This window comes from Rana temporaria, chromosome 3, assembly GCF_905171775.1.
Source record: "Rana temporaria chromosome 3, aRanTem1.1, whole genome shotgun sequence".
Taxonomy (NCBI): domain Eukaryota; kingdom Metazoa; phylum Chordata; class Amphibia; order Anura; family Ranidae; genus Rana; species Rana temporaria.
In genome coordinates, this window is record NC_053491.1 from 438000789 (window position 1) to 438019755 (window position 18967).

At 45.3% G+C, this 18967-nt stretch overlaps 1 protein-coding gene across 1 annotated transcript in view; it reads right to left on the reverse strand.

Moving 5' to 3' along the window:
• Positions 1-16983, reverse strand: part of ZGLP1 (zinc finger GATA like protein 1) — a 55895-nt gene extending 38912 nt beyond the window's left edge. The window contains exon 1 of the mRNA XM_040346411.1: positions 16369-16983. Coding sequence (XP_040202345.1) covers positions 16369-16643 — 275 coding nt within the window. The 5' untranslated portion in view covers positions 16644-16983. The remainder of the gene's footprint in view (positions 1-16368) is intronic.
• Between the last annotated feature and the right edge of the window lie 1984 nt (positions 16984-18967).

Here is an 18967-nt window from a genome sequence, read left to right on the forward strand (position 1 = left end):
TCTGCTAACAATGCAACACCAGGGTAAACTGCCAGCTGATAAGATGCATACTTTACCCCAAATTCCTTAGGATCAGAAGCAGTCTGCTCTATTTAGAGATTCTTCGTACAAAAAATGTGTTTGGCTTTGTGGATAAACAGGACTGCTTGCTTGTCCCCGCACTGCCAACACTGATATGAATAATATTTGCCAGTGGTATGATAAAACAGATGCTTTCACAGAGCATCAGGTGCAGATACAATACAAGTGTTTTGTCAGCAGACAAATATCCAAATAGAAATATGTATGTGTGTTATATATTCAGGACCAGTACAAAGGGGCAAGAGAGATAACGTCCAGAGCCTGATGCCACGTACAGACGGTTGTGATAGAAAAAAACGACGTTTTATGTGATGAAAAAAAAACAAAGTTTTTCAAACTTCATTTTCAAAAATGATGTAGCATACACACCATAGTTTTTTCCAAAAGCTCTAGCAAAGCTCGGTTACGTTCAGCACGTACGACGGCACTCTGTTCCATTCAAACTCGCATCCTAACTTGCTTCTGAGCATGCGCTGGTTTAAAAACGTCGCTTTAAACTACGTTTTGAAAAACGACACAAAAAATTGAAGCATGCTTCAATTTTTTTTTTGTCGTTTTTCACAAGACATAAAACAACGTTTTCCCCACACACGGTCATTTTAATTGACGTTTTTAAAACCGTCGTTTTTTTTCATCACATAAAGTGATGGTGTGTACGCGGCAAAAGAGTGCTGCTTTTGTAAATTCCAAAAGCCAATATAAAGAAATAGTAGTGGTAAAAAATAAAAAAAGCACTTGTGAGTTTAACCAATCTTTTTTTTGTATAATTCTCCTTTAAGGGGGCGTGGTGAGGGGTGTGTCCTATGCCTGCATACTTTTGCCGATAAGTGTCCCTCATTCCCATCTCAACACACTAAAATTGGCTACAATGATCTACAGGTTTTAACCACTTCAACACCTGAGGCCTCGTACACACGGATGGATTATCCGATGAAAACGGTCCGCCGAACCGTTTCCATCGGACATGTCCGCTGCCGGATTTTGGTCTGATGGCTGTACACACCATCAGACCAAAATCCCCGCGGGAAAAAAAACGCGGTGATGTGTCGCGACGATGACGCGGCTAAGTGGACGGCCCTGGAAGTTCAAAGCTTCCTCGCATGCGTCGAATCAGTACGACGCATGCGAGGGATGGCGGTCGGTTGGACGTGTCCAGTGAGTCTGTACAAACGACCGAACACGTCCGACGGACAGGTTTCCAGCGGACAGATTTCTTAGCAGGCTAAGAAATTTTTGTCTGCTGGAAACTGTCCGATCCGCCGGACAATTGTCCGGTCGGGCCTACACACGACCGGATCTGTCCGCTGAAACTGGTCCGTCAGACCAGTTTCAGCGGATAGATCCAGTCGTGTGTACGGGGCCTGACACTTCTCACATATATGTAAAAATCTACATTTTGTGCTTGAAAATTACTAAAAAAAACAAAAAACAATATATATTTTAAGCAGAGGCCCTAGAGAATAAATTGGTGGGTGTTGAAATTTTTTGTGAGATACAGTATTTGTTCAGCAGTTTTTCAAACACATAAAAAAAAATACACTTTAGGGAATTTCAATGCATGAAATCACAACATAATACCCAATTGTTATAATATAAAAGGTAATGTTATGTTTAGTACATAGATACTTAACATGTTAAGCGTAAAAATTGTGCATGCTCGTGGAATGGCACCAAACTACGGTACTTAAAAATCTTCATAGATGACGCTTTACAATTCTTTACAGATTACCAGTTTAGAGTTACAGAGGAGGTCTGGTGCTAGAATTATTGCTCTCGCTGTAACATTTGCCATGATACCTCACATGTGTGGTGTAAACACTGTTTACATATGACAACAAAAGCCTGGGGAATGTCCAGGGGAAACCCAAGCCTGCTTACCGACCAGCACGCAGACAACCAATTAACCTGTCTAACAGTATGCGTTAAAAACAGGGGTTTTGTCCGCACGCATTTGCAAACGCATGCGTGAGCCACAGAGCCACGTCACGGCACCCTGGAATCTGTGGTCCTAACACTAAACTATGAGTGTCCCCACAATGGAGACACATGCATTCTGATGGATAGATGAGGACAGGTGGACTGAAGGGGAACCCACCAAACACCCAGCATGTAGCTTAATGGCTGCAAAGGTGTTGGTGCGTTGCTGGACCAATACACACATTTACATATGCCATGCAGGGTCTATTAGTCCCCAGATGCCTCATCTGCCCTCCAAACAGAGGCGTTGCTAGGGGGGTGCGGTCCGCACCGGGTGACACCCGCTAGAGGGGTGACACCATCCCGTTTTTTTATTTTTTAGCGGACATGTCTGTGCAATCCCAGCCTGCCCTGTACCACCCCAGCCTGCTCTGTGCCACCCCAGCCTGCCCTGTGCCACCCCAGCCTGCCCTGTATCACCCAGCCTGCCCTGTATCACCCAGCCTGCCCTGTAGCACCCCAGCCTGCCCTGTACCACCCCAAACAGCCCTATACCACACCAAACAGCCCTGTACCACCCCAGCCTGCCCTGTGCCACCACAGCCTGCCCTGTACCACCCCAGCCTGCCCTGTACTACCCCAAACTTTCCCATGCCACCCCAACCTGCCCAATGCCACCCTAACTTGCCCTGTACCACCCCAACCTTTCCCATGCCATCCCAACTTGCCCTATGCCACCCTAACTTGCACTATACCACCATAACCTGCCCTGTACCACCCTAACTTGCCCTATACCACCCCAACCTGCCATATGCAACCCTAACTTGCCCTATACCACCACAAACTACCCAATATCACCCCAACATGCCCTATACCACCCTAACCTGCCACTATAACACTCTATACTACCCTAACCTGCCACTATACTGCCCTATACTATCATTTACAGGGGTTGGTTTGGGGTGCGCCCCGTGCCTGTGCGCTGCCTGCTTGGTGCTGGGCAGCCTAGACAGAGGGGGGGGGTGACACCTTGTTTTACCGCACCGGGTGACACCAACCCTAGTGACACCACTGCCTCCAAAGCATCTGATATAACCAAGACCAGTTTGATCAGATGCTTGTTCAAGCCGGTAACAGCTTGTTTACATGAAAGCGGAAGTGAATGAATCCTTGTCGCTTCTGATATCTGATGTCACATAGTTGGAGGAACGGAATCCATTCCTTTCACTGTGTCCCAGGAACCAGATGCCGCCAGTCACATCCTTATCGGACTCCCCAATCTCAAGATAGAGCACGGTAAAGGTAGGGGGGTGGGACCTACTTTTCGCCGCCTTTAAGGCTACGTTTCCACAAGTGTGACTTGTCTTGTGACTTGGGACTGCAACATCACATGAGAATTCGTACCCCATGATTTCCATTGAGTACCATTCATATATGTGCGACTTTAAGTCGCATCGACTTCAAAGTAGTCCCTGCACTACTTTGGTCCGACTTTGATGCGACTTGAGGTCCATAGACCTCAAGAATAAACAGACATTGCTTCAAGTCTCATCAAAACCAAGGCAACAAAAAAAAAAAATCACAGCAAAATTCAGGTCACAATAGTGGAAACCTAGATTAAAAGTAATCCAGCTGCTTCTTAGCCACTAGGAGTACTTTTATAGCACTAAAAAATGATATCTCGGTCATTGCTGCAGCGATGACTAAGATATCACCCTTCCAATCCAGCGATGTACTGATACGTCGTTGGGCAGCAAGTGGTTAAAAGGTAAAGTTCACCTTTCTGAACGTGTTACATCCATACTTGCGGTGTAACATGTAAAATGTTCAGGGTCCTCCCCCTCGGTTTTTTTTTTTTCAAAATTGTCATGCGAGCTCGTCAGAATGGGGCACTTTTTTTTTTTTTTTCTTCTTCTTCTTTTCTTTTTTTTAAAGTGTATTTTGTGCGTGTACTCGAGAGAGGAGCCGGACTGCAGGATTTGGGAGTAGGCAGGCCTCCCCCAGAGGCAATCTGCCACCTTTCTCCATGCCCCGGGTGGCAATGGCGGGTGTGTGAGGGGGTCCTCCCACACAGCCCGCCCTATCTGCTCCACTTTGAAGCCCAACGGGGCAGAGGGACTCCCTATAAGGGAGTGAGAGGATTTGCCCGCTCAACCAGCCCCGTTAGTCCTTCGCCTCTCTTTTTAGAGACCGCGTGGTCAAAGTGCGTGCATGTTAACCCAATTTCGAGTGCGTGTAAGTGTGGTGTTTTTTGTGGGAGGGGGGGTGGGCGTACTAAGCGCAGGCTTACCTCGCATAGCACACCCACCGGGAGCCGGGCTGAGACCACCAAACTCAATTCACATGTAGCTGAGACCGGAATCCGAACCCCTAGCTGCAGAGGTGAATGGCTTGTCAGCGCAGTGCCAATCGCGTTGAGCCATTTTATTATTTATTTTACTTTATTTTATTTATTTTGTAAACATCCCTTGTAATAGAAAAAAAGACAAGTCCTCTTAAATATGAGATATGAGATCAAAAAGACCTCACATCTCATATTTGGACTAAAATGCAATTAAAAAAAAAAAATTATGTCATTCTAAAAAAAATAAAAAAATTCCCTTTAAGAGCATTGGGTGCAAGTGACATTTTGACAAGTGGGGGCCATCTTCCCCTCACTCGTCTCCATACACAGGCAGGGGCAGCATCTGATCGCCGCCGATAAAAGTGATCTTGCGGCGTATCCGCCAGAGACCACTTTTATCTTGTAGCAGATCGCCCACTGAAGAAGAGGATACCAGGGTTATGGTAGCTTGCTGCTACCATAACGACGGTATTCCTCTTCAAACAGCCGACGTATTCCTGCGACGGGCGGTCCGTAAGTGGTTGAACAAGTTTGGAAGGTAAAGTGGTTCTAAAGCCAAAATGTTTTTTTACCTTAAAGGGGTTGTAAACCCTCAAGGTTTTTCGCCTTAATGCATTCTATGCATTAAGGTGAGAAACCTTCTGCAGCCCCCCCTTTCACTTACCTGAACCCGGTCTTTCCAGCGACGTGAATGAGCACACCAGCTCCAGCTGCTATCTTGGGTCCTCATTGGATAGATTGATAGCAGCACGTGCCATTGGCTCCCGCTGCCGTCAATCAAATCCAGTGACACGGGAGCCGGGGGCAGGGGGCCAGGTGCTGCCATCTGTGTCAATGGACGCAGCAGCAGGGCTTGGGAGCGCGCCCGCACAAGTGCCCCCATGGACAGTGGCTCTTTAGGGGGGCACTCGAGAAGAGGAGGAGACAGGAGCACCACTGGGATCCCACCCCAGAAGAGGAGGATCGGGCCACTCTGTGCACAACCCTTGCATAGAGCAGATAAGTATGACATGTTTGTTATTTAAATAAATGTAATTTTTTTTATAAAAAAAACCTTTACAAATCACTTTAAGACCCTTTTCTCACTAAGGCGGTGTTCAGGCATTTTAGCCTGTAAACCGCCTCCCATTCATTTCAGTTTGTGACTTTTCACACTGGGGCGGTGCACTTGTGGGATGTTAGGAAAGGTCATGCAAGCAGCATCTTTAGCGCTCCCAAAATGCCCAGCCCATTGAAATGAATAGTCAGCGATTCCAAAGTGTCTAAAAAGAGTTTCGGGGGTGCTTTTTTAACCCCTTCTTTGGGGCTTAAAACTGTCCCACTAGCGGCCGAAAAAGCACTGCTTAAAGCGGCACTTTAGCGTGGTTGCAGCCCCAGTGTGAAAGCGGTCTAATGCATTCTCTGCCACTTTTAGCAGCGTCAGACCTTCTATGTTATTCTGTGTCCATGCATACATAGGCTTTTAGGAGCTGTAAGTGGCATAGGCGTTTTCAAGCTGTAAAAAAAAAAAAAAAAAAAAAAACAGGGCCAGCGCGTTCTGGAGAAGCAGCGTTGCAGCTGTAAAAACGCCTGGCATTAAGCCACGTCAAGCATTTTTCAGCTGCAGTAATTGGATTTGGGTGTGGAAAAAAGAAGGCAGAGAAAGGCTGCTAAACCCGCATTAACGCCAATGCAAATCGCTATTAAAAGCCTGTTTTCACAGCTGCTTTTTCCTGGCGTCAGTACTGGCTTTGCAGAGTTTGTATTTTCTAACACCCTGTGTGCATGAGGACTTAGGCTGCATTCACACCTGAACGCGGCGTATTTTACCCCGATTTGCCGCGACAAATTGCGGCGTTTTGTCCCACGATTTGCCTCAGTAAAATACGCCGCGGTAACATACGCCGGAGGGGTGATCAACATTGTCGGCTATGCCGAAAGCCGCCTGAAAAAATGGTCCGGGACTTGTTTTGAGCTTCAGGCGTTTCGGCGTTCGGCGTGGAGATGTGAACCATCTCCATTGCCGACAATGTAAAATCACCCCTCCAGCGTATTGCAGGCTGCAATAGCATCGCGCTACAGGCGACAATACGCCTAGGTGTGAATGGAGCCTTAAGGCTAAAACCACTCCACTACCTCTCCTCTCCTTACTCCCCCATTCATCCTTAAACACTTATCTGGACCCTCTTACCAGCGCTGTGTGTGTCTATAGATGCACACAGCCATGGTTTGGGAGTGTGTGTGCAGGGGTGTCCCTGTAGTGTACAGTGATGGAAGAAGGAGCGCACAGTGCTGGTGGGGGGCTCCATAAGAGGAGGTAAGGGGCCACTCTGTGCTATATTGTTGCACAGAACAGGTAAGTACAAACTTTTTTTAAAAGCAAAAAAAATCCTTTAGTACCACTTTAAACAGTACATTGATTTATACAGAGCTCTACAGCAGGGCTAAAAGAGGGGGACATGAGGGGGTGAAGGATAGAGAGTCAGGGACTCCACATGAGGGACAGCTGGAAGCTATTCATGTGCATAGGAGCCCGAAAATATTATGATACATACACACACACATATCTATAAATATATACCCCCCACCCATCCCTTACAAACACCCACCCTACATGACTCTCCTCACACCTCCAGCACTATTCTTCTGGTATATGAGGGAGGAGGTTTTGGGCGGGAAGGGAGGTGTAAGAGGGGGGGGGGTCAGTCCTCCGAGTCCTCACTCCTCTAATATTCGGGTGACATCCTGTCATGCTGAGCTGAACATTCCTCAGAAGTCATACAAAACAGAAAAGACAACATTGTCACACATAATAAGGTCTGAGAAAGATACAATCAGCCCAGGAACCTCCATTCAGTCCCAGCAGAGCTATGGATACATTGTAACAACCAGGAGAGAGCCTGAGCGATACAATGTAACAACCCCCGAGGAGAGGAGACACCACAGACACTTTGTATCTCACAAAATGATACAATGATGTGACTGGAAGAATGAAGGTGCACTGTGTGATAGCAGACACCATAGAGATACAGAGAGAGCACTGATACAATGTAACATTACACAATGGAGGACAATGTAACAATCTTCACACCTTCACACACAGTCAGATGGAACCCCGGAGAGAATTCTATGAGGAGATCCAAAGGAGAGCCTGAGTGCTCTGCTCAGATTGTCACCCAGCACATAACTCAAATTCATTTTATATATCATTTCACTATATAGACCCCACACACCTCATATATACACACTATACTGATCCCATATACCTCATATTCGCTATATATAGACCCCACACACCTCATATATACTATACTGAGCCCACACACCTCATATATACTATACTGAGCCCACACACCTCATATATACTATACTGATCCCCCACACACCTCATATATACTTTATAGTGATCCCACACACCTCATATACACCACACTGACCACACACACACCTCATATACACCACACTGACCTCATATACACTACACTGGTCCTATACACCTTATATATATATACTCTATACTGATACCATATACCTCATATTCACTATAATGACCACACACACACCTCATATGCTATACTGCTATACTGACCCCCTCACACGTCATATGTACTCTATACTGATCCCACACACCTCATATATACTTTATACTGATCCCACATACCTCATATATACTATAGTGATTCCACACACCTCATATATTACTATACTGATCCCATATACCTCATATTCGCTATATATAGACCCCACACACCTCATATGTACTATACTGACCCCACACACCTCATATATACTATAGTGATCCCATATACCCCATATTCGCTATATATATATATATATATATATATATAGACCCCACACACCTCATATATACTATACTGACCCCACACACCTCATATATACTATAGTGATCCCATATACCCCATATTCGCTATATATATATATATATATAGACCCCACACACCTCATATATGCTCTATACTGACCCCCTCACACCTCATATATACCATACTGACCCCCTCACACCTCATATATACTATACTGACCCCCTCACACCTCATATATACTATACTGACCCGACACACCTCATATATACTTTATAGTGATCCCACACACCTCATATACACCATACTGACCCCACACACACCTCATACATGCTCTATACTGACCCCACACACCTCATATACATTACACTGGTCCCATACACCATATATATATATATATATATATACACTCTCTATACCTCATATTCACTATAATGACCACACACACCTCATTATATGCTATGCTGACCCCCTCACACCTCATATGTACTCTATACTGATCCCACACACCTCATATATGCTCTATACTGACCCCCTCACACCTCATATATACTTTATACTGATCCCACACACCTCATATACACTATACTCAGAGCTGGTGCAAGGATTTTTGACACCCTAGGCAAAACTTAATTTTGCTGCCCCCCTTGGCTCCACCCCTGACTCTAGCCTCTTTGTCCTGCCCATGTATACACCACCTTTTTAGCGCCCATCAAATGCAGCCTTGCCAGCACCCATCAATGCAGCCTCACCAGCGCCCATCAAATGCAGCCTCACCAGCGCCCATCAAATGCAGCCTCACCAGCGCCCATCAAATGCAGCCTCACCAGCGCCCATCAAATGCAGCCTCACCAGCGCCCATCAAATGCAGCCTCACCAGCGCCCATCAAATGCAGCCTCACCAGCGCCCATCAATGCAGCCTCAACAGCACCCATCAAATGCAGCCCACCAGTGCCCATCAATGAATGTTTGCTTGCTTCCATTCATTCGGGAGTCGGGACACAGACCTCTGCTGCCGCTGCTCCTCTAACACTATGTGCGAATGGAGCGGAGGCTGATGCTGAGACTTATTTGCTTCCTGCTGAGAGAAGAGAGTAGGAACACCAGTGGTCGGGCACCCTAGGCAGCAGGGCGCCCTAGGCGGCTGCCTAGTGGTAGCACTGGCCCTGACTATACTGACCCCACACACCTCATATATACTATACTGACCCCCTCACCCCTCATATATACTTTATACTGACCCCACACCCCTCATATATACTTTATACTGACCCCACACACCTCATATATACTATACTGACCCCCTCACCCCTCATATATACTTTATACTCATCACACACACCTCATATATACTTTATACTGACCCCACACACCTCATATATACTATACTGACACCTCACCCCTCATATATACTTTATACTGATCCCACACACCTCATATACACTATACTGACCCCACACACACCTCATATATACTTTATACTGATCACACACACCTCATATATACTATACTGTCCCCACACACCTCATATATACTATACTGACCCCCTCACCCCTCATATATACTTTATACTGATCACACACACCTCATATATACTATACTGACCCCCTCACACCTCATATATACTATACTGTCCCCACACACCTCATATATACTATACTGACCCCCTCACCCCTCATATATACTTTATACTCATCACACACACCTCATATATACTATACTGACCCCCTCACCCCTCATATATACTTTATACTGACCCCACACACCTCATATATACTATACTGACCCCTCATATATACTTTATACTGATCCCACACACCTCATATATACTTTATACTGACCCCACATATATACTACCGTATTTCCCCGAAAATAAGACCGGGTCTTATATTAATTCTGGCTACAAAAAACACACTAGGGCTTATTTTCAGGGGATGTCTTATTTATTTATGGTATGTACAAAAAAGTTCCCCCCCTGGAGTCAGCATTGTGAAATTCTGTAATCCCAAAAATAAACCTTTGTTTAAAGACCTTATAAAATGATGTAATCTGTCTCCTTGTGTAACAATATTGTGGAAAATACCTTAATTACAGTGCCGCTTGCTGCTCACGTGACCTGCTGGAGCTCTTCTTCCCTACTCAAATACTGCAGGGAGGGGCCAAGATCCCCAAAGACGTCAGCCCCACTCTGATTACTGCAGTGGGTAGGGGCTTAATAAAGTTTTATTGAAAAAAAAACCAGCTGACATCAGCCGGGAGGAGAGGAGAAGAGCTCACGTGAGCGCCCAGCAGTGCTGTAAATAAGGTATTTTCTACAATAAAGTTACAAAAGGGAGACACACTGCACATTATATAATCTTTTTACAGAACAGATTACATGTTTTTACAAGGACTTACTAGGGCTTATTTTTTGGGGTAGGGCTTATATTGCAGTCATCCCAGAAACTCACGCTAGGTCTTATTTTCGGGGTAAGGCTTATTTTCGGAGAAACAGGGTATACTGACCCCTCACCCCTCATATATACTTTATACTGATCACACACACCTCATATATACTATACTGACCCCACACACCTCATATATACTATACTGACCCCCTCATATATACTTTATACTGATCACACACACACCTCATATATACTATACTGACCCCACACACCTCATATATACTATACTGACCCCCTCACCCCTCATATATACTTTATACTGATCACACACACCTCATATATACTATACTGACCCCCTCACCCCTCATATATACTTTATACTGACCCCCTCACCCCTCATATATACTTTATACTGATCCCACACACCTTTTTTATACACTAGACTGATCCTACTGATCCAAACATTGTACAATTTTTGTGCGTTAGGGACATTAGATTGTAAGCTTCTTGAGGTCAGAGACTAATGGGAATGTATTATAAACATGTAAAGTGCTGCGTAAAACTGATCGCGCTATATAATAATAAATACTTTTTTTCCCCAGTGAATTCAAGGCATTTCCTGATTGGACAAGGTGGAGAGGGAAATAGTGACATCATGGGGTCAGCTTGGCTCCATGGTAAACCCTAAATAATCGGTGTAACAAGCTCTAAAAGGTGGAGTTAGCCTTTAACTGAACTGGTTGAAGTTAGAAGCTGATTGGTTACTATGCACAGCTACTCCAGATACTGTCTGCTCCAGGTTTAGTAAATTATTTTTCTGTTCACAATGGAGATACATGGGAGAGTTTTCCATTATAATGCCACGTACACACGACCGTTTTTCATGACGAGAAAAATGCAATTGGAAAAATTGTGCATGCTCAGAAGCAAGTTATGAGATGGGAAATTAGCATAATCAGCCCAAAGGGTGGCGTCATTCGAATGGAACTTCCCCTTTATAGTGCTGTTGTACGTCACCGCACTTTGCGCAAGCATTTTTTATCATGATCGTGTGTATGCAAGGCCGGCTTGAGAGCAATCACGTTGAGAAAAACTTTATTTTTTTCCATGACATGAATAACGGTCGTGTGTACGCGGCATTACATTAGATCACAGAATTGACCACAATACAATCATTCCTTCTTACTGTTAAAATATAAAGTCCGGCATAGACAGACCGAAATTTGGTGGGTTCAGCAGGAACTGGCTGAATTTTGAACCATCTATGGGCAGGCTGGTTGTACTGATGTCAGTCTATCCATTGACTTCAGTATAACCAGCCTGTCTGTTTTTTCGTACGATTACTGCCACCAGCAACCATCAGTGATCATTGTATTCCAACAGCTGGGAAACCTTCAATCTTCATCAACACTGACTTTTTTGTAAAATATGAAAGATGATGTTACGCCGAGTAAATATATACCTAACATGTCATGCTTTAAAATTGCGCACACTCATGGAATGGCGCCAAACTTCGTTACTTAAAAATCTCCATAGGCGACGCTTTAACATTTTTACAGGTTACCAGTTTAGAGTTACAGAAGAGGTCTAGTGCTAGAATTGTTGAACACGCTCTAACGCACGCGGCGACACCTCACATGTGTGGTTTGAACGACGTTTACATAAGTGGGCGGGACTTACATGTGCGTTCGCTTCTGAGTGCGAGCTACCGGGGACAGGGGCATTTGAATTTTTATTTATTTATTTATTTATTTTTAATTTGACTTATCGATTTATTTTTTTACACTTTGTTTTCGAATGCTTTTATTCCTTTTTCAAGAAATGTAAACATCCCTTGTAATAGGAATAGTGTGTGACAGGTCCTCTTTAAGGAGAGACACGGGGTAAATAAGACCCCACATTTCTCCTCCAGGCTGGAAAGAATGAGATTGTGAAAAAAAATTTCACAGATCTCTTTCTTACTAGCCGCAATTGCGGTTTGTTTACTTCTGGATACCCGGGCGTGACGTCATCACATCGCGCCCGGGCCTCCGATGGTCATAGAGATGACTGGTGACCATCTGGTCACCAGTCATCTCTATGCTGCACATCCGGCGGACGGCGATCATCTCTCCGGGCCCCAGATGGCACGGGAGAGCCCAGAGAAGCACCGGATGGCGGCGGGAGGGGGGGATGTCCCCTACCACCGCCTATAAGAACGATCAAGCGGTGGAACCGCCGATATGATCATTCTTACGGTGTGCAGGATCGCCGCCGGAAGAAAATGATATCTGAATGATGCCTCTAGGTGCAGGCATCATTCAGATATCCCCGCACAAAGTACAGGACGTCATATGACGTCCACCCGGGATAACAGATCCCCTTTTTGGACGTCATATGACGGCGTGCGGTTTTAAAGTGGTTAAAGGGGTTGTAAAGATAAAAAAAAAAAAAAATCCTAAATAGCTTCCTTTACCTTAGTGCAGTCCTCCCTCACTTACCTCATCCTTCCATTTTGCTTTTAAGTGTCCTTATTTCTTCTGAGAAATCCTCACTTCCTGTTCTTCTGTCTGTAACTCCACACAGTAATGTGACACTTTCTCCCTGGTGTGGAGAAAGCCTCTTGAGGGGGGAGGGGGCGAGCTGGAGGATCAGGACACCCTCTACTTTGCAGATCGAGAAAAGGAGCTGTCTGTTAGTGGGCGTCCTGACACTCCAGCTCGCCCCCTTAAGAGGCTTTCTCCACACCAGGAAGAAAGCCTCGCATTACTGTGTGGAGTTACAGACAGAAGAACAGGAAGTGAGTATTTCTCAGAAGAAATAAGGACATTTAAAAGCAAAATGGAAGGATGAGGTAAGTGAAGGAGGACTGCACTAAGGTAAACGAAGCTATTTAGGAAAAAAAAAATTGTACCTTTACAACCCCTTTAACTTCTTGTTGCTCAGTGTACAGCCATGGATAAACGTTTTGAGAATGATACAAATATACATTTTCACAAAGTCTAAAACGCGAAACGAGCACGATTCAGGCCAAAGCGGTGTGCAGTACTGCTTTTGGCCTGAGGTGGGGGGGGGCGCTGGAGCCGATTGGCGCCGTTCGGAAATGCACGGAAAGGCCTGAGGACAGCACGGCTGACCTCAGCAAATCTCGGGTAGAAGTCTTTCCGAGGTTTTCTGAGGTCAGCCGAAGTGTCCTATAGAGTATATGAGGTGAAATTATATAGAAAATGAATTTGAGTTATGTGCTGGATGACAATCTATCTGAGCAGAGCACTCATGCTCTCCTTTGGATCTCCTCATCTGGAGTAGCTGTGCATAATAACCAATCAGCTTCTAACTTCAACCAGTTCAGTTAAAGGCTAACTCCACCTTTTAGAGCTTGTTACACCGATATTTAGGGTTTACCATGGAGCCAAGCTGACCCCATGATGTCACTATTCCTCCTCTCCACCTTGTCCAATCAGGAAATGCCTTGTATTCACTGGGGGGGGAAAGCGTTTATTATTATATAGCGCGATCAGTTTTACGCAGCACGTTACATGTTTATTATACATTCACATTAGTCTCTGACCTCAAGAAGCTTACAATCTAATGTCCCTAACTCACATTCATACATATACTAGGGCCAATTTAGACAGGAGCCAATTAACCTTTGGAGTGTCGGAGGAAACCAGTGTACCTGGAGGAAGGGAGAACATAATACTCCAGGCAGATACTGTCGTGGTTGGGATTCGAACCAAGGAAAAGCGTTGCCTATGGACAATTTTAGATACTGTTTTTCTCCATTTTACAGGCATGCGCAATTTTAACCACTTAAGGACCGCCTCCTGCACATTTACGTCGGCAGAATGGCACGGCTGGGCACATGCACGTATAGGTACGTCCTGTGCTAGTACCCAGCTGCGCGCCCGCGAGCCGGTCCGAAGCTCCGGGACCGCGGGACCCGATCGCCGCTGGAGTCCCGCGATCGGGCCTGGAGCTGAAGAATGGGGAGAGCCGTATGTAAACACAGCTTCCCCGTTCTTCACTGTGGCGGCGTCATCGATCGAGTGATCCCTTTTATAGGGATACACAATCGATGACGTCACACTTACAGCCACACCCCCCTACAGTTGTAAACACACATGAAGTCACACATAACCCCATCAGCGCCCCTTGTGGTTAAAGGGGTGGTTCCCCCTAAAACAAAATTCTAACAATACATTCGGATGTCTGCTTACACTGCGGGTAGGTTGGCTTTTGTTTTTTTGTTTTAGTACATACCTCGATATCGCCGTTTCCTCGCTTGGCGGTGGGCGTTCCTAGTTGATTGACGTTCCTCAGACGGGCGCATACTGCGCGTCACGACTTTCCGAAAGAAGCCGAACGTCGCTGCGCAGGCGCCGTATAGAGCCGACTCTATACGGCGCCTGCGCAATGACGTTCGGCTTCTGTCGGAAAGTCGTGACGCGCAGTATGCGCCCGTCTGAGGAACGTCAATCAACTAGGAACGCCCACCGCCAAGCGAGGAAACGGCGATATCGAGGTATGTACTAAAACAAAAAAACAAAAGCCAGCCTACCCGCAGTGTAAGCAGACATCCGAATGTATTGTTAGAATTTTGTTTTAGGGGGAACCACCCCTTTAACTCCCAAACTGCAATTGTCATTTTCACAGTAAACAATGCATTTTATGCTGTGAAAATTACAATGGTCCCAAAAATAAGTCAAAATTGTCCAAAGTGTCCGCCATAATGTCGCAGTCACGAAAAAAAAAAATCGCCGATCGCCGCCATTAGTAGTAAAAAAAAAAAAAATTAATAAAAATGCAATAAAACTATCCCCTATTTTGTAAACGCTATAAATTTTGCGCAAACCAACCGATAAACGCTTATTGCGATTTTTTTTAACAAGAATAGGTAGAAGAATACGTATCGGCCTAAACTGAGGAAAAAAAAGTTTTTTTATATTTTTTGGGGGATATTTATTATAGCAAAAATTAAAAAATATTGCATTTTTTTCAAAATTGTCGCTCTATTTTTGTTTATAGCGCAAAAAATAAAAACCGCAGAGGTGATCAAATACCACCAAAAGAAAGCTCTATTTGTGGGGAAAAAAAGGACGCCAATTTTGTTTGGGAGCCACGTCGCACGACCGCGCAATTGTCTGTCAAAGCGACGCAGTGCCGAATCGCAAAACCTGTGCCGGGTCCTTTAGCTGCCTAAAGGTCCGGATCTTAAGTGGTTAAATCTCAACGTGTTTGCATCTGCATTTATTCTCAATGCAGCGTTATATTTTAGATATTTACCAAAATATTGGGCATTATATTTTGTTCAATAAGTGTATTTATTTCAGAAAATGTATGTTTGATAAATGACTGCACAAATATCGCATGGCATAAACACTTGCAACAGCCACCATTTTATTCTCCAGGGTCTCTACTTTGAGAAAATAAATATTTGGGTGTTTTAAGTATCTTTCTAGCAAAACAAACAAAAAAAAAAATGCTGATTTTAACATGTGTGTAAAAATATAAAAAAAATTGCCCCAGTAGGCAAAGTGGTTAAAGTGGAGCTGGCAAGGTCACCCGGAAGTGTGGCAGCAGGGCGGGGGAGGCAGCAAACAAGCGGAGCTTCTCCTTTAGGTTGGATCTCTGCTTTAATTTAATTAGGAGTTATTATTAATACTAATATAAATGGTTACAGTAGTTTTTTTTTACTGTTTATAACTGCTAAGATCCCCTAGGATAATAGATTTTTACTGGGTTACCCTTTACTGCCTTGCATTTCCCTTTAACCCCCCCAGTTTTCTCATCAGCCCCCCAACACACTCTTCCATAATAAGCAGTGTTTATTATACACTGTATTAGATAATGGCACACCTGCTGCTACAGCGACGCTTGCGCCCTCTGGTGGATCTTCTGCGGCATGGCTTGTCAGGGCGCACGATGGGCTCGCACATTGAGGAAGCCGAGTCTGGCTGTTCTTTGGCGACACCGTGCGGCAGCTCGCAGCATTGCAGCTCTGAAATCAATCTCGTCCATTCCTCGCCCAGGTTGCTCCAGGTGTGATCCGATGCGAAGCTCGGCGGTAGAAGGACTTCCTCCAGGGCCGAAAAATCCGGGTAGAAGCCATCAGCCATCATGGGCCCTTCCATGGCACCGGATCATCAGTTGATCAGTCTAGGTCTTATGATCTGGGATCTCCTGATACTACAGATCAGATTATATACAGAGTATCCCCAAAACTTTCCTCACTGCTTGATCACCCAAAAACCACCCAAACCTTCCCTCCGAGGGATCTCCTGTGCACAGTGATCTCCCCTGGCTGGATGGGCCATTGCAAAATTAAAGTGTGGGACAGAGAGGGCAGACACATGGGTTAACCCTTCCTACAGGTGATCTGCAATCACTACTCAATACATTCATTAGTGGAGTGTCCAGCACCTAAGAGGTTCATGTGATGGGTGGTTGGGTGGGTGATTGGAGTAGGAACACCTGCTGTATGCCAGGAAACCCCCTCCTTCTGCTCAACCACCTATTGGGGCAAGTTATATAAAGAGCCCACTAGGAGGCGGTGTTCTTTCCTGGAGCAGATGGGTGAGTGGAGTCCTGGGAGCAGGGGCAGCAAAGAGTCTGGGACAAGGGATGTGTTGGAGGCGCATTATTATACCTTGGGGTTCATGCATGCTGGGTGTTTGATCAGCTTTTCTCCAGGCAGGAAGAATATTGTATAAATAAGTGTTTGTGTGCATGTCAAGTATTTGGGTGTTCGTTCCATTGGCCAGACTATTCTGGGCATTAAAATGAATGAGCTCTAAGACTTTCCAAAGCCTTGTTTTGACGCAAGTGTAAATGAGCCCCAATAGCTTTTTGTTGTAGCGTTTTCAGTGCGTTTAGGAGCATTAGCGTTTTTTGCATTTCCTTTAGGTTCCTTGTTTGTTTTGTTTTTTTGCTTTGTTTTTTCTGCTCTGCTACTTCAGGCTATTGGCGTTTTTTGAGCTTCAGCATCTCGGAGCAGAAAAAAAAGCCTTTGTAGAGTTTCTTGGAGCGTTTTTCCAGCAGAGACGTGACTGAGCCCTGGTTCACATTGATGCTACTTTGAAATTGCGCTACTTCACTCGAAGTAGCGCGATTTTAAAGTAGCAAGGTCAGCTCGATTTCAGGTGCTACTTGATAAACATCTGTGTGGCTTCATACACAGATGTCGATTGAAATCGCACCTGAAATTGTCAAAAGTAGTACAGGAACTACTTTTGCAAATCATTGCGGCGCTGCAAAATCGATGTCGCCCTGATTGGGATAGTGCCATTGTCGCCAATTGTCATGCGTTTTGATGTCTCAAATCGCATGACAAATCGCTCCAATGTGAACCTAGGCTAAAATGCAAATTAAACACTCTTAAATGCTACTACAAAAATCTATTGCCAGCATTTTTATATCCAATGTATTTTTAGCTGAAAAAAATGCTAGTGTGCAAGGAACCTAAAAAAACACGATTAGTAGCGGGAATTATTATTTTTTTTTTTTTTTTCTGCTCCTATAGACGCTGAAGCTCAAACGATAATAGCCTAAGGTACTGTGTATGGACACATAGGCTAGAACAATTTAGCTTCAAGGAGCAGAAAAATAATGATAATGGCTTCTAAGAGCTTAAAGTGGATGTGCCACAGGAAAAATATATTAAAAGCCAGCAGCTACAAATACTGCAGCTGCTGACTTTTAATATTAGGACACTTACCTGTCCTGGAGTCCAGCGCCGATCACAGCAGAGGACGAGCGATCGCTCGTCACTCTGCTGCTCCCCCCGCCATCCAGGCTGAGGGAACCAGGAAGTGAAGCGCTGCAGCTTCACTGCCCGGTTCCCTACGGCGCATGCGCGAGTCGCGCCGTGCCCGCCGATTGGCTCCCGCTGTGTGCTGGGAGCCGAGTGTTCCCAGCACACAACGGTGGAGGCGACGGGATGTGACGGAATGCCCGTCTTTTGCCCGTGAATGCCGGGCCGGAAGTGGGTGCAAATACCTGTCTTTAGACAGGTATCTGCACCCCCCTCCCCCCTGAAAGGTGTCAAATGTAACACCGGAGGGGGGGAGGGTTCCGATCAGCGGGACTCCACTTTAGGGTGGAGAACCGCTTTAAAAAGTGTGCATGGAGCCTAAAGCACTATTTTTTTTTTTCTGCCTCTAAATGCCTATAAACGTCTGTCGACATAGGCCAACATAGAGTGGTGTTTAGAGACAGAAGAAAATGTCAAAGGCCCTTAAGTGGTATATACAGGGCAGGACTTAGGGTGGTGGGGGCCCCTGGGCTTGAGTGTTGAAGGGGCCCCCTGGAGCCGAGAATTGGGGGGGATCGAAGTTGTTGAGCGGGGGGGGGGCGAATTGAAGTTGTTGAGCGGGGGGGAGCGCATTAAAGTATTTTGCAGTTGTTGAGGGGGGGGAGTGCCTCTCACCTGTGCCAACAGCCGGGGCCACAGACTGTC